This window comes from Myotis nattereri (genome assembly GCF_964212035.1).
Source record: "Myotis nattereri genome assembly, chromosome: 1".
Lineage (NCBI taxonomy): Eukaryota > Metazoa > Chordata > Mammalia > Chiroptera > Vespertilionidae > Myotis > Myotis nattereri.
The window spans coordinates 134443805-134470730 of record NC_138075.1 but is presented as its reverse complement, the minus strand read 5'-3'; the positions used below and the strand labels follow the sequence as shown (position 1 = coordinate 134470730).

At 38.4% G+C, this 26926-nt stretch overlaps 1 protein-coding gene across 1 annotated transcript in view; it reads right to left on the bottom strand.

Annotated features, from left to right (window-relative positions):
- The window catches only part of MALRD1 (MAM and LDL receptor class A domain containing 1), a gene marked incomplete at both ends in the record, with an annotated part of 616248 nt that extends 590713 nt beyond the window's left edge, over window positions 1-25535 (bottom strand). Inside the window, 2 exons of the mRNA XM_081103892.1 lie at window positions 5555-5695; window positions 25358-25535. Of these exons, the coding sequence (XP_080960018.1) occupies window positions 5555-5695; window positions 25358-25535 (319 nt within the window). The remainder of the gene's footprint in view (window positions 1-5554; window positions 5696-25357) is intronic.
- Between the last annotated feature and the right edge of the window lie 1391 nt (window positions 25536-26926).

The window sequence follows — 26926 nt, the reverse complement described above, 5'->3', positions numbered from 1 at the left end:
GAATCAACAGTAGCGCAAGTGAAGAATTAAATCAGTGATATATGGGAATATATGGGAGCAAAAACATCCAATCAGAACAGCAAAAAGAAAAAAGAATCCAAAATTGAAGATAATACAAGGGACCCTCTGGGACAAATTTAATCATATCAACATTCACATCATGGGGGTGCTAGAATAAGAAGAGAATGAACAAGAAATTGAAAACCTATTTGAAAAAATAATAACAGAAAACTTCCCTAATTTGGTGAAGGAAATAGACTTACAAGTTCAGGAAACACAGAGAATCCCAAACAAATCCCAAAGAGGCACACAGCAAGACACATCATAATGAAAACACAAAAGGTTAAAGACAAAGAGAGAATCTTAAAAGCAGCAAGAGAAAAGCAGTTAGTTACCTACAAGAGAGCGCCCATAAGACTGTCAGCTGGTTTCTCAATAGAAACTCTATAGGCCAGATCCGGATTAATTAGAAATACCCAAAGTGATGAAAGGCAAGGACCTACAACCAAGATTACACTACCCATCAAAGTTATCATTTAGAATTGAAGGACAGATAAAGAGCTTCCTAAACAAGAAAAAGCTAAAGGGATTTATTACCACCAAATTAGTATTACATGAAGTGCTAAAGGGTCTTCTTTAAGAAGAAAAAAGGCAAATATTCAAACAATAACATCACAATAAATACATATCTATCAACAATTGAACATGAAAAACAAAATAAATGAACAAGCAGAACAGAAATAAACTCATGATACAGAGAACATTTTGACAGTTGCAAGATGGGAGAGGAGTTTGGAGGATGGGTGAAAATGGTGAAGTGATTAAGAAGTACAAATTGGTTGTTATGGAATAGTCATGGGGATATAAAGTACAGCTTATGGATTATAGTCAATAATATTCTAATAACTATGTATGGTGTCAAATTGGGATGATCCCTTAGTAAGTTATGTAATGTCTAATCACTGGAGTATATATCCAAAACTAATATAATAATGCATTTCAACTGTAATTTAAAAATAGTTTTAAAAAATAAAGTAAAACAAAATTAAAAAGTTGATCAAGAAAAAGAAAAAACTATAAAACTTATTCTCTGGGACATTTGAGATACTGCTCCCTGGCATATGTCCTCAGTTTAGCTCAAATAAACTCATAAAAATTCTCTATATGTTTGGACATTTCTTGCACCAATACCATTCTTTTCCCTTAAAAGAAAAAAAAAAGTCTGGGCCCAAGTACAACCTTTTTTTTTCTTTTGTCAATAGCTCCCCTTCCCCACCCTACTTCCTATAAAAATCTTACACTTCCTTAAAAAAAAAAAAAAAAAGGTTTCTAAAAAGATCACAAACACCTTGATATGCTACAGCTATTTTAACAGTCGTTATAACATTCACAGAATTTATTGTGATGCCTTACACACACTGGGGTTAATAAATGCTTTTGAATTAAAATGAACAATTGTCACCACCATATGTAAATATGTGTACATAAACATATAAAATAAATTTTTCTTTGTTACTGTTTACTTTTAAAATAGTGTAACTACAACATTTAAAACAGGACAAGTAGAATAATACACTGTAATTCCACTTCATGAACACAAATCTTATTTGTATTTTTATTATTAAAAAACAGGCTTGACTACTATAAAAAATATCTTTAATTGAAAATTCAGATGAATAGCAAAGATAATTTTTTTATAGAATCAGGGTAAACATCAAGGTAGGCTTCAGCTACATTTGCTACAGAAGTGGCCACTAAAATTAAGATTATAACTTGTTTGTTCTTAGAGGAGGTATGTTATCCTTTACTCATGTATCACCAAAATTGCATATTGTTAGATGCAAAAATACTCAATGTTTATTGAACAGATGAGGGGACAGCAAACTACAGCCCACAGACAAATAACATTTGCCACCAGGTTTTGTATGAGAGCTAAGGGTTTTTACATTTTAAATGGTTGAAAATTTTCCAAAGAGTATTTTATGATCTGTGAAATTTATATGAATTATAAATTCAAGGGTCCATCAATAAAGTTTTATTATAACACAGTCATGCTTGATTCTTATGTGTTGTCTATGCTACTTTCACAATACAATGCATAGTCGAGTAAGCTTCATGGCCTAAAAAAAACAAAATTACTTCCTGTCTGGCTCTTTAAAAAAAATGCAGGTCTCTAGAATAGAACAGGTATTAGATTTATGTCTCCATCACTAGATTACAAATTCATTGAGGACAAGAGCCATGTTCTTGTTAACTATTATGTCTTTAAGTCCTAGGACAGATTGTGGAACAGTGGAAATGCTCGATAAAAAGTTTTATAAGAAAATACATACATAAATAAATGAACATTAATTTTTTACTGATTCCCAAATAAAAAGATGTTAAGATTATAAAAGCTGCAAAAATGTGATCTAGAGAGTGAGAATGTAAGATTCTTCTTTCCATTTTTTTGTCTTTTGCTGTTTTTCCTTAATGAAACAATCCAATTTACTGTCTACATAATGCAGCCTGACAAGTATTAAGTAATAGATATTGGTTCCCAGCGACCTTCAGAAAGGACAGCATAGACCAATTTAGGACATGTTGGTATTAAAAAATCCAGTGATTAATATAATGCTTATATTTAAAAAGAAAAAACAAATTGGGGGCTTTAGGAGGCTTTACGGATAAACAAAAGGGGCATAGTGTTATGGGAATGGATACTTGAAGGAATAAAACAAAACAAGTTAGCCCTGATTGGTATTGCTAAGTAGTTAGAGCATCAGTCCACACATCAAAGGGTCATGGGTTTGATTCCTGGTCAAGGGGATATACCACCTGGGTTGCATATCCGGACCTAGTCAGGGTGCATGCAGGAGGCAACCAATTGATGTGTGTCTCTCACATGGATGTTTCTATCTCTCTCTTTCTTTCCCCCTCCCTCCCTTTCACTCTCTCTAAAATCAATGGGAAAAATATCCTTGGGTGAGGATTAACACTAAAAAAATGTTTAAAGCTGTTTTATTATAATAGCTCAAAATAAGAAAAAACAAAGGTGTCAGTCAATAGAGTAATGGATGAATAACCCATACAATTGCACACTGGCCAGCAATAAAAAGAAAAACATTAAAGATACATGTACAACATGGATGAATCAGAAAGCATTATACTAAGTGTAAAAAGCCTTATACAACAGTGTATACACTATATTGTATATACTGTATGAACTCATTTATATGAAGTTCTAGAACAGGAAAATCTAACCTATGGGTGTTTCAGAAATAAAAATAGTGATTGTCTTGAGAGTGAAGGGCAGGAGCATGGATTGACTAGGAGGGTACATGAGGGAACTTCCCAGCATTGAGAAGGAAAATAGGGGGGCACCTTTGGGGGCTTACAGCCTACTTCAGTGTCAGTAATCTTACAAGCTGCGTTCTAACTGACTTGGGCAGAGCTGCAAAGCCCACCCCCGAGGGGCCCCCGCAAGAAGATCAATATATATAGATCCTCCCCACATGGGCAGTTCAGGCTTTGGATGAGATCCCCTGGACTAGCAGCGCTGCATAAGAAAGGTTTACTCTCCTGATTCCTCTGAGTGCTGACTGATCATTCTCCAGAGCCATTTGAACGGCTGCCACAACAGCATGACAGTGATGTTTCGCACTTTGTTAAGGATTGGTTGCACAGGTGAACACATTTGTCAGAATTTATCAAAGAGTACATGTAATATTGGTGTTTTTATATGATTTTAAGTTTTACCTCAAAAGAAAAAAGGGGAACTTGAACTCTAGTGTAGGAGCAAACAAACTTTTCTTGAAGGGCCAAATCATTTAGACTTTGTGGACCATATGGTCTCTCCAACCACTCAAATCCAAGTTTGCAGCACAAAAGCAGCCACAGACAATTTGTGAATGAATGGGCCTGTCTGTGTAAACACACACACACACACACACACACACACACACAAACTAATAAAAACCAACAACTTTATTTACAGAAACCAGAAAATGCCCAAAGCCATGGTTTGTTGACTCCTACATTTAGTTAAGGATACCATGCTTTCATTTGGGGTAAAGTGATTCCTGCCACTTTCTTTGAATGCATTGCAAATATGATGGATTGAGGAATAAAGGGATGGGTAGATGAATAGCTATTTGATAAAACAAATATAGTTATTTGAATTGTATTACCTAAGTGGTAAATATATGGTTATTCACAGCAAACTTTTTCAACTTTTGCATATCTTTGAAAATGTTTATAATAAACTGCCAGAGGCAAAAATTCAGCAAATAACAAATAAGTGGACACATACACCTTGCTTATTTCATAATAAACAGATTTCAGCTCCAATTTAACAATTGGTCAAAGTAGCAACAGTTTTAATATTACCATTTAAATCTGATTTTAAATACCCATAAGAAAGATGATCTTTAAAAAAAAAAAAAGTATCATTATTGTTGAAAGTATTGCAGATGTTCCCTGCCCCTCCCCCCATTGAGCCCCTCTTTCCCACCTCTGCCTTCCCCAGGCCTTCCATAAGAAAAATTATTTTTTTTAAATCAGTAATACATTGTAATCACTCTGCCCTGAGCTTTAGTAGACTTCAAATACTGACACAGGCATGTTTTTAATGTTCTAATAGATTTTAAAATTTAGCTCTGAAAATTTATCATACATAACCTGATTGAAAATTTACAACAGAGTGAAGATTAGGTAGCATTAATCCCATTTACAGATAAGAAGCCTAGGTTTAGAGATGTTACCTACACATGGTCTATCTATCTCCCCATAAATGAAGAGGAAAGAAGGCATTAGACCTCAATTCCAACCCATCAGTATAACAATCACTCTGTTTGGCACTGAGGATACAACTGTAACTAAAAAAGACAAAGGCCATGTTAGCACTTCTATTACTGAAATATTGGCTTTATTTTAATCTCTCAGCCAGGATCTTTCCACACTCTGCTAACAAACTTCTATGCTAATATACTAATGCCAAAAAGATTCTCTTTTTTAAAAAATATATTTTTATTGATTTCAGAGAGGAAGGGAGAGGGAGAGAGAGATAGAATCATCAATGATGAGAGAGAATCATTAATCGGCTGCCTCCTGCATGCTCCCCACTGGGGATCAAGCCTGCAACCTGGGCATGTGCCCTTGACCGAAATCAAACCTGGGACCTTTCAGTCCACAGGCCGACGTTCTATCCACTAAGCCAAACCAGCTAGGCAGGATTCTTGAAATCAGTCTAGCCAACAGCAAAACATAAAATTGATGAATTAATTTATGTAGTCTCATGTTTAAATTTCACAATTTCCATAAAGAGTCAAAATACTAGTATATAGAAAATCCTAATTATTGTCTAGATACCTTTGGGATCCCATGAACTTAATTATAAGAATCCAATGTGATATTTTAGAATAATAAATATAATGAAAATGGTTACAGTATAAAGAAAATTAAACAGCATAATTATTCATATCTACTCATTAGCCAAGATTCCACTGCCATAATCAAACCCTTGATGAAAAAGGAAGAAATGAAAGAAAGAAATAAAGAAATTCAAAGTATTTACCAGATATAACACCATTGTGATCATAAAATGGAGGTGATAGACCAGTCATCCCATTTCTCTTTGTCCAACCAAGTTGCAGACTCTGATCTTGTGTCATATTACAGAGCCCATCCTCAAAATCACATCTTTCATAATTTGAGCCTAATGAGAGAAAAAAATAAATTAGCTTTCACAACCCATTTGGCTTCTTAAGAAATAAGAAAATATTAGAAAAAGAAAGCTTAGCAACAAATGACAAGTTTAGATTAGCATAAGGATTATTTCTCATATTTAAGTTTACTTTATTAATGTAAAGCTTTTTTGCATGACATTCTAATAAATCACCACACACAAAACCCAGTGAAATCAGAATTCTGAGGACCTAATCCTGGCTTTGTCTCTTATTAACCAAGTGCCTTAGTTAAACCACAGCAAATCTTTTTCTTCACTTATAAGATTAAAATAATAATATCCTGCCCTGTCTCCCTACAGCAATTGCTGTGAGGATCTAATGACATATGTACATAAAAAAATACTTCACAATTCATAGGCATTGTAAAATATGAGGAATTATTATTAGGGTTACATCTAACACAATCTTAGTATTCCTCCCATCCAGGCATATCAGAATTCTATCATGTCTGTGATAGACCCTTGTAACTGAACATAGCACCTCCCTGTTGAATCTCAATGTTCTTGAAATTCTAAATGCTTTTATATAGCAAAGGCATTTTCTGGCTTTTTTTTCCCTTTTGGGTATAAGTGATCCAAGAGGCTTGGGAGAAGCAAGATTTGGAAGCAAGACTTGGTTATTCACAATAAGGCTTTACCTCATTATAAGAAAAGAAAAAATCCTAAATATATAAAAAAATGGTCAACCTCAAAAAAAGAAGGTTATCTCAACCACAAATCCACAAATCACCCCTCCTTGGGTTGTAATCCTTAGCAGCTATGGAGATGCCCCTTTAACAAAATTATTCTTGCCATGACTAGTCACATTAGCCATAGTAAGAGTAATCATGCTGGTTGTTAAATAGTGCTTGGCAACCAGTCACAAAAACATTTTTTAAAATTTATTGGGATGACATCTACACTAATAAAAGAGAAACATGCAAACTGGTGTCACTCCGCTACACCCACCAGCCAATCAGGATGGTATGCAAATTAACCCAACAAAGATGGCGGTTAATTTGCATATGCAGGCGCGGAGGAAAGACTGAAGGCTCCGTCTGAGTGAAAACTGAAGACGACTGAAGACTGAAGAGGCTTGGCCTCTCTGCTGCAGCCGGAGCGAAGGCCTGGGTCCTGGGTGCCAGAGGAAAACCGGAGCCGGCAGCCAGGGGAAGGAAGGCCTATTGCGCGAATCTCTTCATGCATCGGGCCTCTAGTTGGTTAATAAAATGATAGGTTTCAAGTTACAATTTTATAATACATCATCTGTATGTTACATTGTATATTTACCATCCAATGTCAAATCTGTTTTCACCAAAATTTGACTCCCTTTACCCTTTACTACTTCACTACGCCACCTCCCTATTCCCCTGGTAACCATGATACTGCTGCTTGTGTCTATGAGTTTTCCTTTGTTCAATTGTCTTGTTTGTTCATTTGTTACTTTCAGTTTTATATCCCACATACGAGTGAAATCATATTGTTCTTGACTTTTACTCTCTGACTAATTTTGCTTAGCATGATATTTTTAAAATCCATCCATTTGGTCTCATAAAATAACAGTATTTCATCTCTTTTATGGCTGAGTAGTATTCCATTGCATATATGTACCACATCTTCTTTATCCAATCATCTCTCGGAGGACACTTCAGTTGGTTCTACATCTTCACTACCATGAATAATGTTGCATTCAACATAGAGGTGCATATATCTTTACAAATAAATGTTTTCAGATTCGAGGGCTATTTACCCCCAAAGAGGGGTTGCTGGGCCATATGGTAACTCTATTCTTAATATTTTTAGGAATATTTATATTTTCCATGGTGGCTATATCAGTTTGCATTCCCACAAGCAGTGAATTTTTATTTAATCACATTTTGGACAAAATATTATCCTAATATATATAAAGAGCTAGGTGTCGTCACAACGGAATGGGCGACTGGTCACCATGAATTATATGGAGCACCGCTCACCCCCCGTGGCTCAGCCCCCAAGCCGCTCACCATGAGCGGGGGCTGGCAGTGGGGCAGGACTGGGGACTTTTCAGAGGTGGTGGCAGGTTCCTTCACGGGGTGGCCATGACTTAGCAGAACAGTCACCCGGGTGGCAGCGAGTTTCACGAAGCAGTTGCAGGGTGGGGGTAGTTTCACAGAGCATCCAGCATCCAGCATCCAGCAGCAAGCTTCATGGAGCAGTCACAGGGCAGGGGGAGCCTCACGGAGCAGTCGTGGGGTTCGCAGTCGAGGGGCAGGGGGAGGCTCGTGGAGCAGTTAAGGGGCCATCACGGAGCATCCTGGGGTGGGGAGCTTCACTTAGCATTGCAAGGCGGCAGAGGCCATGCGACGGAGACCAGGTTAGGCCTAGGGACCCTAACTGCGCATGATTTTGTGTGCACTGAATTTCTAGTTTAATAATAATACATCTGGTGCATGTTCTTGAGATCATCTACATGAAAATTCAAGGCCGGGGGAGGGACCGAGAGGTGCTCAATGCACCACTTGGTGACTGGTCATTTGGTCATCCTGGTCATCATGGACACTGGCTTTATATACATATACTAGAGGCCCACTGCACGAAGAAATTCGTGCAATAGGCCTTTCCTTCCCCTGGCTGCCAGCACCGGTTTTCCTCCGGCACCTGGGACCAAGGCCTTTGCTCCAGCTGGAGCCTTCAGTCCTTGCTCCGTCGCTTTGCGCCTATGTATGCAAATTAACCGCCATCTTTGTTTGGTTAATTTGCATGCTCTCCTGATTGATTGGTGAGTGTAGCGGAGGGACGGTCAATTTACATGTTTGTTTATTATTAGGTAAGATAGATGCATGCATAAAAGTTCTTCTTATCAAACATCTAGAATTAGGGGTCTATCAGAGTTTCTAGTTAGCCTAAGAACACTAATATTTCCAGACAGAATTGATGTCATTCTATCCAAAAGCAAAGAAACTTGGTTAGTTTATGAATCAAAGCATGGTTAAATTTACAATCTCCATAAGGTCTTTGAAATATTTAAAATAGCCAGAATATCCCAATTATTACCTCATGGACCCCAGTGGTTCAGGGACTTCGACTAAACAAAAATAAACTAAATTACATAGTTAGATGTAACATATATATATATTAGAGGCCCAGTGTATGAAATTTGTGCATGGTAGGGGGTCCTCTCAGCCCAGCCTGCACTCTCTCCAATCCGGGACCCCTCAGGGGATGTCTGACTGCTGGTTTAGGCCTGATCCTGGGGACAGCTGGTGCCTAACTGCTCACCTGTCTGCCTGCCTGATTGCCCCTAACTGCCTCTGCCTGCTGACCTGATTGCCCCTAACTGCCCCCCCCCCACTGGCCTGGTTGCCCCCAACTGCTCCCCAAGCCAAACTGGTCACCCCCAACTGCCCCCTCCGCCAGCATGGTTGCCCCTTACTGCCCCCCCCCCTTGCCGGCCTAGTCATCCCACACAGCCTGCTGCTCAGTTATTTGGTTGTCCTTCACTAACCCACTTGCTGGCCTGGTCACCCCACTAGCATGTTCGGTGGTCTGTTCAGTTGTTTCGAATGTGAGGGCCCCTGGCTCTTTATATATATAGACTAGAGGCCTGGTGCACAAAAATTTGTGCACTCGGGGGTGAGGGAGGGTCCCTCAGCCCGGCCTGTGCCCTCTCGCAGTCTGGGACCCCTCGGGAGATAACGACCTGCTGGCTTAGGCCTGCTCCCGGGTGGCAGAAGGCAGGCCCAATCCCTAAGTGCAGCTCCTGGTCGGGGTCAGAGCAGGGCTGATTGGGGGGTTGGGGTACCGCCCCCTGTCACACTCAAGGCAGGGTCGATGGGCAGGTTGCGGCGCCACCCCCTGTCACGCACAGAGCAGGGCCGATCAGGGGGTTGAGGAGCTCCCACCTGTCACTCACAGAGTAGGGCCGATAGGGGAGTTGGGGCACTGCCCCCTGTCACACACAGAGCAGGGCGTATCAGGGACACCGCACCCTGTCACACTCAGGGCAGGGCCAATGGGGAGGTTATGGCTCTACCTCGTCACACACAGGCGGGGCCCATGGGGGGCGGTTGGGGCGTTGCCCTCTATGACCCACAGAGCAGGCTGATCAGGGCGTTGGGGTGCCGCCACTGTCACACTCAGGGCAGGGCCGATGGGGTGGTTATGGCTCTACCCCATCACACACAGAGCAGGGCCCGTGGGGGGTGGGGGGGTTGGGGCGCTGCACCCTGTCACACACATAGCAGGGCCAATCAGGGGGTTGGGGCGCCGCACCCTGTCACACACAGAGCAGGGCTGATCAGGGGGTTGAGGCGCCGCACCCTGTCACACACAGAGCCTCAGGGCGATCAGGGGTTTGGGGAGCTCCCCCCCATCAGGCACAGAGCAGGGCTGATCAGGGGGTTGGGGTGCTGCCCCCTGTCACACTGATCCCAGTGCCAGGAGGCCTCGAGGCTCTGCTGATCCCGGTGCTGGGAGGCATATTACCCTTTTACTATATAGGATAGAGGCCTGGTGCATGGGTGGAGGCTGGCTGGTTTGCCCTGAAGGGAGTCCTGGATCAGGGTGGGGGTCCCCACTGGGGTGGCTGGCCAGCCTGGATGAGGGGATGATGGCTGTTTGCAGCTGGTCACACACCATTCAGGGTGGGGGTCCCCACTGGGGTGCCTGGCCAGTCTGGGTGAGGGGCTGAGGGCTGTTTTCAGGCTGGCGGGTGACTGAAGCTCCCAACCACTCCTTTTTTTCTTTTTTTTTTTATTCTGGGCCAGCTTTAGCACTGAGGCTTGGCTCCAGCTCTTAGGCCTCCGCTGCTGAAAGCAGGTATCTGGTTTGTTTGGGTTCTATAATCAAAACACTGTTTCAACTCCAGCTCTGAGATCCCGGCTGGCTGAAAGCAGGTTTCTGGGGTTTTGTTTAGCTTCGATATTTGTAACAATGTTTCAAACTGCAACTCAGAGGTCGGCAACAGCAGGCGGAGAACATTGGAGTCCTCCGTCACTGAAGCAAGCCAGCCTCATGTTCGCTTCAAGCTGCCTGGCTGCCGGCTGCCATATTGGCTGGCAGTTAATTTGCATATCGCCCTGATTAGCCAATGGGAAGGGTAGCGGTCGTACACTAACTAATTACCATGTTTCTCTTTTATTAGATAGGATGTGTGTATGTGTGTGTGTGTTATTCAATTAGCTATGCATGTATCTGCATAAGTATGTATCATTATCAAATTTCCTTTAGTTCCCATCAATTTTTATAACTCTCTACTTGTGATTATAAAATATTCAAAACTATTTTATCACCATATTTTAGCAATTATGTGTATGAAATGTACACACATTTTCTATAAGTGTCAAACATTTTTTTGAATACCAAGAAATTACCTTACAGTACAATTACTAGTTGACATCTGTTTGCAATGTTCTTTGTTCTCTTTTAATACACAAGGATAATGATAATGATTTCTGGAAGTGGTAGAACTAGAAAAATAGCTAAATAAAACATTTTTTCCCTTTAGTCTCAACAGGGTTTCTTTTTGTTATAAAATTAATCTAAAGAGCATACATTTTCAACTAATTCTTATTTTAAAAAGCAAATCATGAACTTCTAATAACAGTTGGATTATTCAAAAACACATCAGAAAGTTTCTAAGTATTCATTTCCTCCAACAGAGAATTGTATATTTTAAACCATTTAAACATTTTTTCTTGAATTGTGCCTGATTTACCTTTTAATTCCATATGCCACACATGTACATTCAAATCTGAAACTACCTGCTACTTTAAAATCTGCCTCCATGTAGATTTCTGCTGCCATAGTCATCACTAAATTGTAACAATTGGACACTATGCAACAATGAGGAATGGTATGCAGGAACTTAGCAGTAGAATCCATGTTCCTGGGCTTTCTAAACTTGTGGAACTCATCATTTCACTTTCTTTCCTTTTTATTTAAATTTATTTTTATTGTTGAAAGTATTACAGATGTCCCCTTTGTTGTTTTTTCCCGTTGATGCGCTCCACGCCTCACCACCTCTTCCCAGACCTTCACCACACTATTGTCTGTATTTATGGGCTATGCATATATGCATATAAGTTCCCCTGGTAATCACTCCTCCCACCCACCTCTGCCTTCCCTCTGAAATTCTTCAGTCTGTCCCATGCTTCTATGCCTCTATTTGTTCATCAGTTTATTTTGTTCATTAGATTCTACATATGATCATTTTCAATTTTATGATTCCAAAGGTCAGACACAGTGTAGTACAGGAGGGAGGGTGTCTCTGTGTTGCAATTTGTGGTTTCTTGGAAGGCCCAATTCTCTCCTGAATTAGCTTCCACAGTACCAGATTCTCTCATTAAGGTTCACTGAAGAGTCTCTCATTAACGCCATAATGGGAAGAAAAATATTAAATTATGTCCTCAAGAGATAGTTAACTTTAAGGCATACTTCTAAGAAAATGGGAAGGGATAGAATAAAGTTTTAGTTGCAGTAATATTGGAGAAACTGGTGCAGAACTCAGGGAAGAATGATATGCATAGATTATCACAATGTAAAGTCTTAGAATACAGAGAAAATAAAAGAATTAGGAAAAATCTAGAAAAGAAGAGGGAGAAGGTATTAAAAGCAAACCACTTATTTCACCTGGGCCATATTAATAATGCACATCTACTTTCCTCCTCAAAGTTCTATGAGATATGGTTGTAGTCTTTCCTTAACAATAAATCCCACTCTTTTAATTTAAATTATGGTAAAATATACATGGCATAAAATTTACCATCTTATCCATTTTTAACTGCACTGATGAGATATTAAATACATTCATATTGTTATGCAACCATCATCACCATCTATCTCCAGAACTTTTGCATTTTCCCAACTGAAACTGTATACCCATTAAATAATAACTCCTCCTTCTTCCCTTCCTCCAGCCCCTGGGACCCACCATTCTACTTTATTTGTCCTTTTGTGACTGGCTTATTTCACATACTATAATGTCTTCAAGGTTCATCCATGTTGTAGCATGTGTCAGAATTTCCTTCTTTTTTGAGGCTGCATAATATTGCATTATATATATAGGTAGATTACCCATTCATCTGTTGATAAACTCTTGGGAGTCTTTCGCCTCTTGGCTTTTATGAATAAGGCTGCTATGAACATGGATGTACAAATATTTGTTGGAATACCTGCTTTCATTTCTTTGGGGTATATTTCCAAAAGTAGAATTGCTTTAACATAGGGTAATTTTTTTTGAGGAATTGCCATATCATTGCCACAGATTCTACAAGATTTTACATTCCCACTGACAATGCATAAGCATTTCATTTTCTCAACATCTTTGCTAAAACTTGTTATTTTCTGGGTTTTGTTTGTTTATAATAGCCATCCTAATGGGTATGAGGTGACATCTCCTTGTGGTTTTGACTTATATTTCCCTAAAGATTAGTGATGTTAAACATTTTTCCATGTGCTTATTGAACATTTATATGCCTTTAGAGAAATGTCTATTAAAGTCCTTTGTCCATTTATTAAATCAGGTTGTTTTTATGTTGCTGAGTTGTAAGAATTCTTTATGTATTCTGAATATCAATCTTTTATCAGTTATATGAATTGCAAATATGTTCTCCCATGCCTTTTCATTGTGCTAGTGTCCTTTGATGCACAAAAGTTTTTCATTTTGAAGTCAAATTTACTTTTCTTTTTTTTTGCCTGTGCCTTTAGTGTCATATCTAAGAAATCATTCCCAAATCCAATATTGTAAGGTTTTCCCCCTATGTTTTCTTCTAAGAATTTCATAGTATTAGCTCTTACATCTATTTTGAGTTAATCGTCTTCAATTCATTTTGAGTTAATTTTGTGTGTGATGCAAGATAAGGATCCAACTTTAATCATTTTGTGTGAATATCCAATTTTTGCAACACTGTTTGTTGAAAATACTGGTCTTTTTCTATTGAAATGGCTTGGTGCACTTGTTGGAAATCATTTGACCATATCTGAGAGAGCTGATGTTTAGGCACTCTGTTTTATTCCATTGGCCTATATGTCTATCTCTGTGCAATTTCCACACTCTGTTAATTGCTGTAGCTTTCTAAAAATTTTTGAAATCAGTGAGTGTGAGGATTATAACTTGGTTCTTTTTCAGGATTGTTTTGGTTACTTGGAGTCCCTTGTAATTCCAGATAGATTTTATGATGGATTATAATATTTCTGGGGAAAAAAACATTTTGGGGATTTTAAGAAGGATTACATTGAACCTGTAGATTGCTTTGGGTTGTATTGATTTGTAAACAATATTCATTCTTCCAATCTATGAACATAACATGTCTTTCCATTTATTTGTGTCTTCTTTCTTTCAGCAATAATTTCTAGTTTTCCATAAACATGTCTTTGTCTCCTTGGTTTTGGTAATTACTAAGTATTTTATTGTTTGATGCCATTGCAAATGAAACTGTTTTCTTAATTTCCTTTTCAGATTGTTCATTGTTAGTGTATAAAAATGAAAATTATTTTTATGTGTTGATATTGTAGCCTACAACTTTGCTTATTTGTCCTAACAGGATGTGTTTTGTTTTGTTTTTGTCAAATTTTTAAGGTGTTCTATGTTTAAGAATCACATTTTCTGTGAACAGAGATCATTTTATTTGTTCATTTCCAATCTGAATGCCTTTTATTACATTTTATCTAATTACTTTGGCTGAGACTTCCAATACTGTATAGATAGAAGTAATGAAAGAGGACATCCTTATCTTGTTCCTGGTCTTAGAGGAAAAGCTTTCAATCTTTCACCGCTGAATAAGAAATTAGCTGTGGCTTTTTCATGCATAGCCTGTATTGTGTTGAAGTAGTTTCCTCTATTCCTAGTTTATTAAGTGTTTTCCTTTTTAAGGAAAACAATGATTTTCACAGTCACAAAAGTTTATATATACTTATTTTGCTTTTTAGAAAATTATTTCCTTCAGGTAGATAACATAGAAAAACATTTTCACAAAGAATTATCTCCTTTACTCTCATTAACTGCAAAATAAATAAGTAAATAAATAAATAATGGCCAGTTCCTACAAAGGATGAAATGATCCAAATATTCTAAGTAAATGAAAGTAAAAATTAATTATCCTCAAAAGTAAATTTCTGTGGGAGACTGCTATTATTTGGACTGGCAATTCATTTTTTCCGGAAATATTTGTTATCTTTCCCACTGAATTAATTTTTATATTTTCACTGGGACAGAAACAGGAAAAAACCCAACTCACAAAGGTATGTAACAGCAAATGGAATTAGCATTTCCATAGCCCACGTCAGTTATTAAATATTACTTAGGTTTGATTCTTGTCATATAATTGGCTTTTATATTCAAATTATTGAGAACATCTTTGGTGGTATTTGCATCACTGATGGTATCTATGTCAATGAGAAAAGGATTATCAAACCATGTTTTCTCTTTACCATTGTTTAAGGTTAGTAACCCTTAAAGAAGGCCTCTAGTGTTTGTTAAGTGTCTGGTGATTTCTGCAGAAATATGGACAACACATGGCATTCACTCAATCTACAGCAATATATATGTAAGTACTATAAATGCTGCATAGCTATTTGTATATAATTCTTTTCCAAAGTAGCAGTTTGGTCAGAAGATCTTATGGCTTTTTCACTAATTCCTATAATGATGAATGCAGAGCCCTGATTAGAAAATTATATCTCTTGCATGGACAAACTTTTCTATCAAGTAAACTAATTCAGGAATAAATGAACTCTTGTCACTTTCTTTTCTATACAGGTTTTCAATTTCTCTCAAAATAATTATTTTTATCTTCCAAATCCAATCAAGCATTTCAATACTTATTCACTGGAAAGTCACAATTATTTCTGGGTAGTAGAAAACATTTAACCTATTCCTGTTTATTTGATGGAAACTTATTTAATAGCTGTGATTCAATGTCCTTTCATAAATTGGATAATTTTGACAACAGAATGCAAGCCTTCTCTTAGAATTCCTAGTCAAGCCTTTAGTATCGACATGCACATGTTGAAATGATGTTTATTGACAAACAGAAAAGTTCCAAGGGATGACAAGCTTGGTAAGAGTTCTATCTATATACAGACACTGGGCTTCAGAAAGAAATTTGCTTGTGAAAGAAACAGTTTAGCATTTGATGTCATCAGAGAATCTTTGAAATGTTCAAAGGGAGCTCACAGACTGAATGTCCCAGATGATATGAACGTGAACACTTGAATCACAAAACAAGAGCAGATTACATGGCAAGACTGAGCAGTTTTATCTCGCTCCATGGTGGAAGAAAAAACTACAGCTGGTAGTTCCTCCGACCAGTAATGCATCAGTCTATCTATTGACTGTGGTAATCACGGTTCTAGAAAATGGGGAGGACTAAATAAATGTCCTGCCCGAATAGAACTAATATTTTTTTTTTCAGGGCCTCTTTTTTAAACTGTAACTCTAGGATGGTATCATTTCATAAAGACATGCTTTATTTTCCTTAAGTATCATCAAGATACATGCTCCATCAAGTTCACTCTGTTTATATAAAGCATCTTTTGTTGGGATTGTGGCTAGAAACCCTGTAGAATGGGTCAAGATAAAATTCTAGTAACGCTTTAACCTCTTTTCTTGGGAGAAAGACTCCCTGTCCAGCGAGTTTTCAGAATGCACCGATAATGCTTCTTCAGTGTGCTGCTTTCATGTTGTCACAGACTCAGAGATGAAAGGACAACCCATATAGCATGTGGATCACTTTTTCTCTCGCATTTCCATTGCCCATTATGAACAAAAACAGCCCACACTGTGAAACAATTTTAGACATCAAGATCTATTAAGGGAAATGATTTATGTTACACAGCTGTGCACAGCAGCATCCAACACTGCCAAGAGGGAAGAGCTCCTGATAGCGCTATTTGACATGAAAGTATTTTATAAAGATTGTTTTCAAAATGACAGAAAGAACTCTAATAGGCATACATATAAAAGAAAACGCTCAGTTCAAGGTCTCTCTGAAGCCCATCCTTTGGAGCACGATTAAGATTAGCTCTCTTAGGAGAAATCACATTCGGGTGGAAATTAACAATGTGTATTTTTTTGTAAGAGGCCTTTAGCATCTCAAAGTATGGAGGACATTTTCCCTAAACCTATTACCTTATGTAATTAAAAATAGGTAAAGCGATTCTCACAGAATGTTATCAAGTAACATTAAACCTTCTTGCAACTATAAAAAAAGAAGATTAGCTCTCTTGCAAGAAAAATAATTGTCTGAGGAAAGAAAAGAATAGTATAAAAACAATAAAAGCCCCAGTGAATGTCTATTTTTAGCTCAAATAAAATGATTAAAACGCTAAACAGACATTCACGCTATTTTGTTATTAGTAGAAGTGGGTACATCTAATTTCCACTTGATATCCCTTACTCATTGGAAAAATTTCAGACTCCATTGGCAAATGTTTTAACAAAGAGCTTGTAAATTTCTTTCCTTTGCACAAAAAGATTTACAATCTTTGTTAAATATTCCAAGCTTTCTCAAGTTTGTGATGTCAGCATTCTTGACATTCCTCTCCCTAAGTCCTTTTAATTTTTTTAAAATTTATCTTTATAGTTGAAAATGATACAGATGTAGCCTTTCTTCCCTGTTGACTCCTTCTAGCCAGCCCCTCCTCCACCCCAGGCCTTACCCACACTATTGTCTGTGTCCATCGGTTATGTGGATGTATGTATACAGGTTCTTTGGTTGATCTTTTCCCAACCACCCACCCACCCACCCCTGCCTTACCTCTGAGATTCCACAGTCTATCCCATGTTTCTATGTTTCTGGATCTATTTTGTTCATCAGTTTATTTTTCATTAGGTTCCCATATGAGTGAGATCATGTGATACTTGTCTTTCTCTGACTAGCTTATTTCACTTAGCATAATACTCTCCAGGTCCCTCCATGCTGTCTCAAAGGGTAAGGATCCTTCATTTTTCACTGCTGCAGAGTATTCCATGTTGTAAATGTACTACAGCTTTTTTATCCACTCATCTACTGATGGACACTTGGGCTGTTTCCAGATCTTAGCTATTCTACACTGTGCTTTTATGAATATGGCGGTGTACATATTCTTTCTGATTGGTGTTTTGGGTTTCTTAGGATACATTCCTAGAATTGGGATCACTGGGTCAAATGGCAGTTCCATACTTAATTTTTTGAGGAAATTTCATACTGTCTTCCATAGTGGCTGCACCAGTCTGCATTCCCACCAGCAGTGTACTAGAGCCTTTTTCTCCATATTCTCTCCAGCACTTGTCATTTATTGATTTGTTAATGGTAGCCATTTCTACAAGTGTGAGGTGATATCTCATTGTGGTTTTAATTTGCATCTCTCGGGTGATCAGAGACTTTGAGGATTTTTTCATATGCTTCTTGGCCATCTGTGTGTCCACTTTCTTGAAATGTCTATTTAGGTCCTTTGCCCATTTTTTAGTTGGATTTTTTGTCTTCCTTTTGTTAGGTTGTATGATTTCCTTATATATTTTGGATAATAACCCTTTATCAGATGAATCATTGGCAAATGTGTTCTCCCATACGGTGGGTTCCCTTTTCATTTTGTTGATGGTTTCTTTTGCTGTGCAGAAGGTTTTAATTTTGATGTAGTCCCATTTGTTTATTTTCTCCTTAGTTTTCCTTGTGCTAGAAGAGTATCGGCAAACATATTGCTATGAGAGATGTCTGGGATTTTATTCCCTATGCTCTCTTCTACATCCCCTGGTTTTGCCTCCACAGTCATTCTTAGGCAGATCTCATAGACCTTTCATCAGAAACATTGAAACCAGTGTGCAGTTCTGTGGACTTAGGTTTTATTCTACATTAATCTTTTTAAAATCTGCACTGCTATCCATTTTACCTCACTTTTCTATTCATTCCATTCTACAGAATATTTTCTATTCTCACAGGTACCTCCTCTTTCTGTTCAACTCAACGGAAGTGCCCTGGAATTGGTGCAAATCATACATAACAGATCTAAAAGTATTTGGGTTGACACTAAAGTATAGATAAATAATATTGCCTATATGCAAATGTTATTGAAAGGAAACAATTTGAAAGAGATTTATGCACATATTCTGATATCAATAACTAATGGACAGTTTTATTTAGAAACAATCCTATATAATAAAAGGCCAGGGACTATAAGCATAACGACTGGAACAACCGCTCGACCAGTCACCATGAGGTGCATTGACCACCTCTCGATCCCCTGCCGTCCCCCGCCCCCCTCCCCCCCCCTCCCGCCGCCCTCAGCCCACGAGTGGCGGCTCACAGTGGGGCGGCTTGCAGCTCATGGCAGCAGGGTGGAGCGGCTCATGGACGCTCGTGGACACTCGCCCGCGCACGATTTCATGCACTGGGCCTCTAGTGTCTTTTATAATGTCCTCTAAAGTTGTCCAATACATGAGAACTAGATTTTATAATCACTTCTAAAACCTTAGATAACTCATATTTGAAACATAGGATGGATAGGAACCCCAGTTTGAGTCTTGAGGCACTATTAATTAGTACATACCCCTCAATTATTAATCTCTTGGCTTAGTGTCTCACCTCATTCACATTTACAAAATGAGGCTTTTGACTTAGAGGAGCTTGAAGGCTTTACTCCTCTAAAATATAATGTTTCTAAACTTGTGATTAAACACCAGAGAAGACCAAAAGATCTGCAGAGACATTAAAGCAAAACGGTCCTAATGAGTCTGCCCAATGCAATAAATGAAAAATATATTTTGCTATTTTTCAATGAGTGGCCAATTCAGTGTGCTTAAATTGTTACATAAAATTAAAGTAAATGTCACAGAACTCAAAATTATAGCACTCATTTAGGCCAAGACTAAAGTCTATGAAAATTTTCTAATTTTCTTTAGCTAAGCTCTACATATTTATTATTAGATCTCTTATACATATAAATCTGTTGTGCTGTGGACTGAATGTCAATATCCCTCCAAAATTCATGTTTAAGCCCTAATTACCAGTGTGATGATATTTGGAGGTGAGGCATTTGGGATGTGATTGGGCCATGAGAACAAAATCCTCAAGATGGGATCCCTGCCCGAATAAGAAGAGACACTAGACATGACCTCTGTCATGTGAGAATGTGGCAAGAAGTCAACTAACTGTCTGCAAACTGGGGAAGGGACCCTCATCAGGCATCAGCTCTGCCGGTGCCTTGATCTTGGCCTTCCCAGCCTCTAGCTCGCTGAGAAATAAATGTTTGTTGTTTAAGCCAGCCAGCCTATGGTATTTGTTATAATAGCCCACGCTAATATGTGCTGCTATGGTAAATAGGATTTTTAAAGTATTTTTATTAATTCATGACAATTTTGCATCCAATGATGTAACAAATATTACACATGAAATCTCACATTTCACTCTATCAATGCTTTACCTTCCATTGCCTTCCAGTACTTCAATGAACCAATTACTGTAAAAATACTTTATATTTATGTCATTCTAGTGAAGAAATGTTTTCTTAGCTTAAACCAGTGATGGTGAACCTTTTGAGCTCGGCGTGTCAGCATTTTGAAAAACCCTAACTTAACTCTGGTCCCATGTCACAAATAGAAATTTTTTTATATTTGCAACCATAGTAAAACAAAGACTTATATTTTGATATTTATTTTATATATTTAAATGCCATTTAACAAAGAAAAATCAACCAAAAAATGAGTTCACGTGTCACCTCTGACACGCATGTCATAGGTTCTCTATCACTGGCTTAAACACTATCACCTCACAGATTTTGAGAATGTACACCTAAGATAGTTTTCACATATTTTGCATATACATTTAGATTTATCTGAAATTAATACACTTTGAAAAAAATGTTTGCTCTTAAATTCAAATAGTTTGTAAAAGAAATTAGGTAAAATCTTAAATCTTTATGATATATTCCATGAAACCAAAGTATAAAATACTTCTATCTCCTTATTAAAATACTAGAGTGAATAAAAAAAGTACTTAAGCATGACATGTAGGTAAGGGAACAGTATTTTATTAACTGAATATATTTTTTTCTCCTTTGGATCACAGTAAATTCTGAGAAAGTGTAGCTCTAAACAGCTAGTTTTAATACTATCACCAGGCATGCAAAAGTAATTTTCTAAGTATATTTTCTGGAAACACTTCAGTAGGAGGGGATGCATTGCATGGACATATCTCAACATTGTATCAACAGTACATTTTGTGAGAGAACCAAGATGGCGGCATAGGTTAACACAGGAGATTGCTGCATTGAACAACCAAATCAAAACACACTTAAAAGACGGAACGGACATCATCCAGAACCACAGGAAGGCTGGCTGAGTGGAAATTCTACAACTAGGAGGAAAGAGAATATCATACCCAGACTCAGAGGAGGAGCAGTGCTGAAGTGAAATACTCAGGTGCGGAATGCGCGCAGAGCGGGCTGGCGGCGGAGGGCGCGGTTGGTGCTTTCAATTGGGAGGGAGTCTCAGATTCTGAGCTCCAGAGCCAGGCGGAGTCTCTAGGGGTCCAGACTCAAACGGGAGAAGCGGGACTGTCTGGCTTCAGTCGGAACTCGAAGGCAGCTTTCTCTCCGAGGTTTGCAGCGGTTGCTGGGACTCTGTGAGGCAGAGCCCCTAGGGATGGAACTGAGAGCCGCCATAACTGCTCTCTCCGGCCCACCCTGTTGATCCTGAGCCCGAGCGACCCACCCGCCCTGCCCAAGCCCTGCGCAGAGCCATTTCCCAGATAGCCTCAGGCAAAGGCTAGATTAGCACCTCCCTAGAGGACAGTTTTCCCACTGCAGACACAACTGATTCTCACAGCCAGCTGGCCTGGAGGTCAAATCCCCCTAGTATTAACTACAACAATCAAGGCTTAACTATAGGAGGACTGCACACAAAGACCACTAGGGGGTGCACCAAGAAAGCATAAAAAAATGCGGAGACAAAGAAACAGGAAAAAACTGTCAATGGAGGATATTCAGTTCAGAACCACACTTTTAAGGTCTCTCAAGAACTTTCTAGAAGCTGCTGATAAACTTAATGAGATCCTCAACAAATCTAATGAGACCCTCGATGTTATCATAAAGAACCAACTAGAAATTAAACATACTCGGACTGAAATAACGAATATTATACAGACTCCCAACAGCAGACCAGAGGACCGCAAGAATAAAGGCAAAGATTTGAAATGCGAAGATGCTAAAAACACCCAACCGGAAAAGCAAAATGAAAAAAGAATCCGAAAATACGAAGATAGTGTAAGGAGCCTCTGGGACAGCTTCAAGCGTACCAACATTAGAATTATAGGGGTGCCAGAAGATGAGAGAGAGCAAGATATTGAAAACCTATTTGAAGAAATAATGACAGAAAACTTCCCCTACCTGGTGAAAGAAATACAAGTCCAGGAAGCACGGAGAACCCCAAACAAAAGGAATCCAAAGAGGACCACACCAAAACACATCATAATTAAAATGCCAAGAGAAAAAGACAAAGAGAGACTCTTAAGAGCAGCAAGAGAAAGAAGCTCAGTTACCTACAAGGGAGTACCCATACGACTGTCAGCTGATTTCTCAACAGAAACTTTGCAGGCCAGAAGGGAATGGCAAGAAATATTCAAAGTGATGAATACCAAGAACCTACAACCAAGATTACTTTATCCAGCAAAGCTATCAATCAGAACGGAAGGTCAGATAAAGAGCTTCACAGATAAGGAAAAGCTAAAGGAGTTCATCACCACCAAACCAGTATTATATGAAATGCTGAAAGGTATCCTTTAAGAAGAGGAAGAAGAAGAAAAAGGTAAAGATACAAATTATGAACAACAAATATGCATCTATCAACAAGTGAATCTAAGAATCAAGTGAATAAATCATCTGGTGATCATAATAGAATCAGGGACATAGAAAGGGAATGGACTGACTATTCTTGGGGGGAAAGGGGTGTGAGAGATGGGGGAAGAGACTGGACAAAAATCGTGCACCTATGGATGAGGACAGTGGGTGGGGTGTGAGGGCGGAGGGTGGGGCGGGAACTGGGAGGAGGGGAGTTATGGGGGGAAAAAAGAGAAACAAATGTAATAATCTGAACAATAAAGATTTAATTAAGAAAAGAAAAAAAACAGTACATTTTGTAATTTTCTGATTGATTTGGATTTGAATGGTAGCAATATAAGTAACACAGTTACCTTTATGCTAAGAAAAATAAAGCAGAGTAAAGCCTTTGTACATCAAATAATTTGAAGCAATTGCTAGAAGTTAGACTATCTCTGTATTTAGTATTGACTCTGATATTAAAATAAATAAACAAATAAACATATAAGAGAATGAACACCAGGAGAAGGGGATCTGCTTGGAAGCAGACAATGCAACATTTGGAATGTGATTTTTTTTAAATATCCAGACCAGTTACACAACACTTTTCCCTGGCTCAGTATATCAATAAAGTTTAATAAAGAGGGATTCTTGTCAACACCAGAACTAAATAATTGTTATACTTAAAAATTATTTTCCTTGATTACTATATATTAAATGCCCAATAGTGTGCATAAAAAGAACTTAATCCTTTGGGAAGATTCAGTTTTCCTAAACCTAATATCTTAAAAACAAAAACAAAAACCTGAGTTAAACAGTTGTAGTATTCTTAAAGAGTTCCATCATATAAAATAAGAACATTTTTAAAAACCCATGAATAGAGTCAGTTGCATCTGAAATTCAACTTCAACTATGCCAATTTCATTAAGAAAATCAACCTATTAATCTATTTCTTAAAGGTCACATCATTTAGACATTAAAGGGGGGCACGGGTTGATTTTTTTCAAAATGTGACTACTGTACCATCATTATAAAGTTAACTTTTAAAATATCATCTGTAAATTTAGCATCACAAATTTTCATGAGAGAAATTGCTTGGCCATTATTATTCCCTGACAATATTCCTCCCCCTCCGCCCGCCCCCCCGCCCCCGCCCCGCCCCCGGTGTGGTATACAACAAAAATTCATATTTTAAAGTGGTTCTCAATTTTATCTACAGGTTATGGTTCACATTTTAAATAAAATAGGGAAGTAGAAACTTCTCGGAAATGAAAATGAAAAACGAAAAGCCAAAAGGTGATCTCCCAATGTAACATTTTAAATGAAACCTGTTTATGCGACAGATGTGTTCTTTACTTTCCTCCACGGCTGCGCATTATTAGAACCTTTCATGCAGCCGAGACCTTTTCCACCCCATGGCTTCCTCCTTCTTTCACATTTACCTTTTCCCTGAAGCAGGACCATGCCTGTTACCCCAGGAGGTGCGCTAAAGGGAGATTCATAGAGATTAACAATGGAAGGGACTTGGCACTTTTTGTCAAGCCAGCCAAGGGGTTCCTCTTTGCTGCTCACCAGAGGGCTTTCCCAGGCAGACCCAAGAAGGAGAGAGGAAGGGCAGCTCACCCACATGTAGCCTTTCTGGGGAAAATGGACACATATAGAATCCTCGTCTTTGGTTGTGCTTTGCATTTAATAGTTGCTAACTGCATGATAGCTCTCCCAAACTATGGGGCAAAAATCATTCCACTGTTTTCTTCTACAGAGAAGAAATTTTTCAGTAAACTCTTTTCTGGTTTTAATGTAACAACTGAACATGTAAATAGAAGGCCAACAATAGCAAAATTGAATATGTAGAATCTATTTTAGCAGAAGAAATTCTGCAAACACTAATTAATATCGTTATCTGAACAAAGGAATTCTGTAAACATCAATTAATATAGTATCTGAATAAAAATAGAAAATATGTTTGAGTAAAGTGCTCTGACTAGAATTAGTGCCTTCAGATAACTAGGTCATATTACCATGAACCAACAATGACTACATTTAATCCATTAGTTGTTTACGAAAGGCAATTGCATGTAAGAGCAACACAAGTTCCATTGGTGAAATGAAATAATTCCTTCAGGATGTCTTATTGGCAGAGAAACTACAGACACCTTAAAGTCTTTACCCATGTCTTCCCCTTAGTGGTTTCCTGTTGATTAATACTACACCAGTAGGCAATGGAGCAGAGCACATTCCCGCCTGTGAGAGCGGTTTCTCTTATAATGAGGTGGAGGTTCAAGATCACACTATTGGTAGATGGTCTATCCAGGCTCCCCCTCCGTCCTGCACTCTGTGAAGCTGGTGCTCTTTCCTCCGTCCGAAACCAAGTGATAGAAGCCAGAGAGCTGTGCTCAGTGTGCAATCATTTCACTTGGTGGTACCGGCCTAGCAGCAAAAGTAAAATCTGCTCATATAATTTAGAATTTAGTAAAAATATTTTCATACTGCATTCAACCTTGAGCTGATATTTTCCATCACAGAACTTTAAAGCTGCAGCACTGCATTTCTTTTGAAATTTGCTCTACTAATATAAAATTAAATGCTATACTTCCGCCTATCATTCTTTCCATATAACCAGTAAAAACTGATCTAAAATACATCCAGCTAGATAGAATCTTATCAATGTGATATTGCTTAATTAGAGTGATTTTTATTTATGGACCTGTCTTTTTAATGAAAAGACTATTTTAGTTTCTGTCTTACACTAAGGGCTTATAAATTAGATCCATGCAGGGCCAGGTATCTATCTGAATCTCCGTGGCTGCTCATCAACCCCACCCCCACCCCCACCCCGGTGCAAAGGTACACAGAAAGTGGAGGAAAGAGAGGAATGGAACTTACATTGCTGCTCGTCACTCATGTCCCCACAGTGATCTGTGAAGTCACACACAGTGTCCGGAGGCACGGAGACCCCATTGCCACACCGAAAGGCCTCTGCTCCTTGCTGAACCAGGGGAGAGAGGAAGACACAGAAAATCCAAGGAGCACAGGAAGCTCCATTCTTCGGGAATGCTGGCATTCTGGCCGGGCGGGCAGAAGAGCAGTCCTTGGTATGTCTGCCGAAGTCAGGCAGTTGTAATAGGTGAGTCCCTGATTGGAAACATTATTTTTCTTTTCTCTGTTCTTCCTTTTTTGGGTTTGCCTCCTATGACCGGGTCCTATTGGCAACAATCTGCAACTCGGGCAAATGGCTCCCGAGGCAGTTCCTTTAGTCTTTCACAGGAGTGTCTTTAGAAAATATTTAACTGGAGTAATTGCACCATTTCCATATCTAGATGAACATACATGTTTACTGCTCTGTTTAACAATTTAAGCCTTTATGTTCCTGCTATCTCCTGCAAGAAAGTTTAAAATAAAAAAGTGGGCAAGTAGGTAAATGGGGAGAAAACCACAATAAAATTATAAGCGATGAAGAAATGTTCTGTGTGAACTCATATGCTTATTTAATCACATTCATGTAATTTAGAACATTATTGTGGTTACTAAAGCTTACTCAAATATTTCAGGCCCAAATATTAGAATGGCTCCATGGGAATGAAATGCATATCCTTATTATTGAATAGAAACCTTGCATTGCTTGTTTAGATGACTTGAGAACAATATGATTTTAAATGTTAAAAAGACATTGGAGATCATTGTTTTACAAATCACATAACTTGGGTCCAAGAAAATTAGGAGACATATATGAGGAAATAGAGCCACTTGGTGTTAGAAAGTAGAACTCAAATATCCTGCCGAGTGCAGTGCTCGTCCTTCCATAGTCAGTTCATTTTCATTTGCTTTTAGAGGTGGAACACATGATTTTAGATGCATCTTTGGAACGCACAGTGTACCGAAGTTCAGAATACATTGACATATTGATAAAATTCTATGGGCTGAATAGTTATAGAAGTTATATGAAGTTGAATATTCAAAATATTCCTTTATATTTGATTTCTTAAAGGCATGTTAAAGTTATTTTTCAACTTCTTTTAATTTCTGCAATATGACAACAAGCGACAGAGATAGCCCAGGAGATTATGAGAAGCAAGTAGGCCATGTGCAGTGGCAAGGATGATAGCTCAGGGGCAGAGAATGCATCTGCACATTTAAAGGAAGTTTGAGAAAAGTAAGATTCCCCACCCTCCCTCCCACATTCTAGAAAGAAAAGACCCAGTAAAATATTAAATTCTAGGACAGGAGCATTCAGGACTCTGGGAGGAAAAATCCATAATGTTGGCCTACCATTGAGCACTCCACATTCTCTAGTATTTCATTGCTCTTTGCTTTATTCCAACTTCAGAACTATTTGTTCTCCTTACTTCTCTGTCTTGTAAAAGAATATTGAGTAATACCTTATTACTCCTCTTTGTGTGTCTCTTAAATGTCCCTTATATTTCTACATTAGTGTGCCTCTCTATTCAGATTATA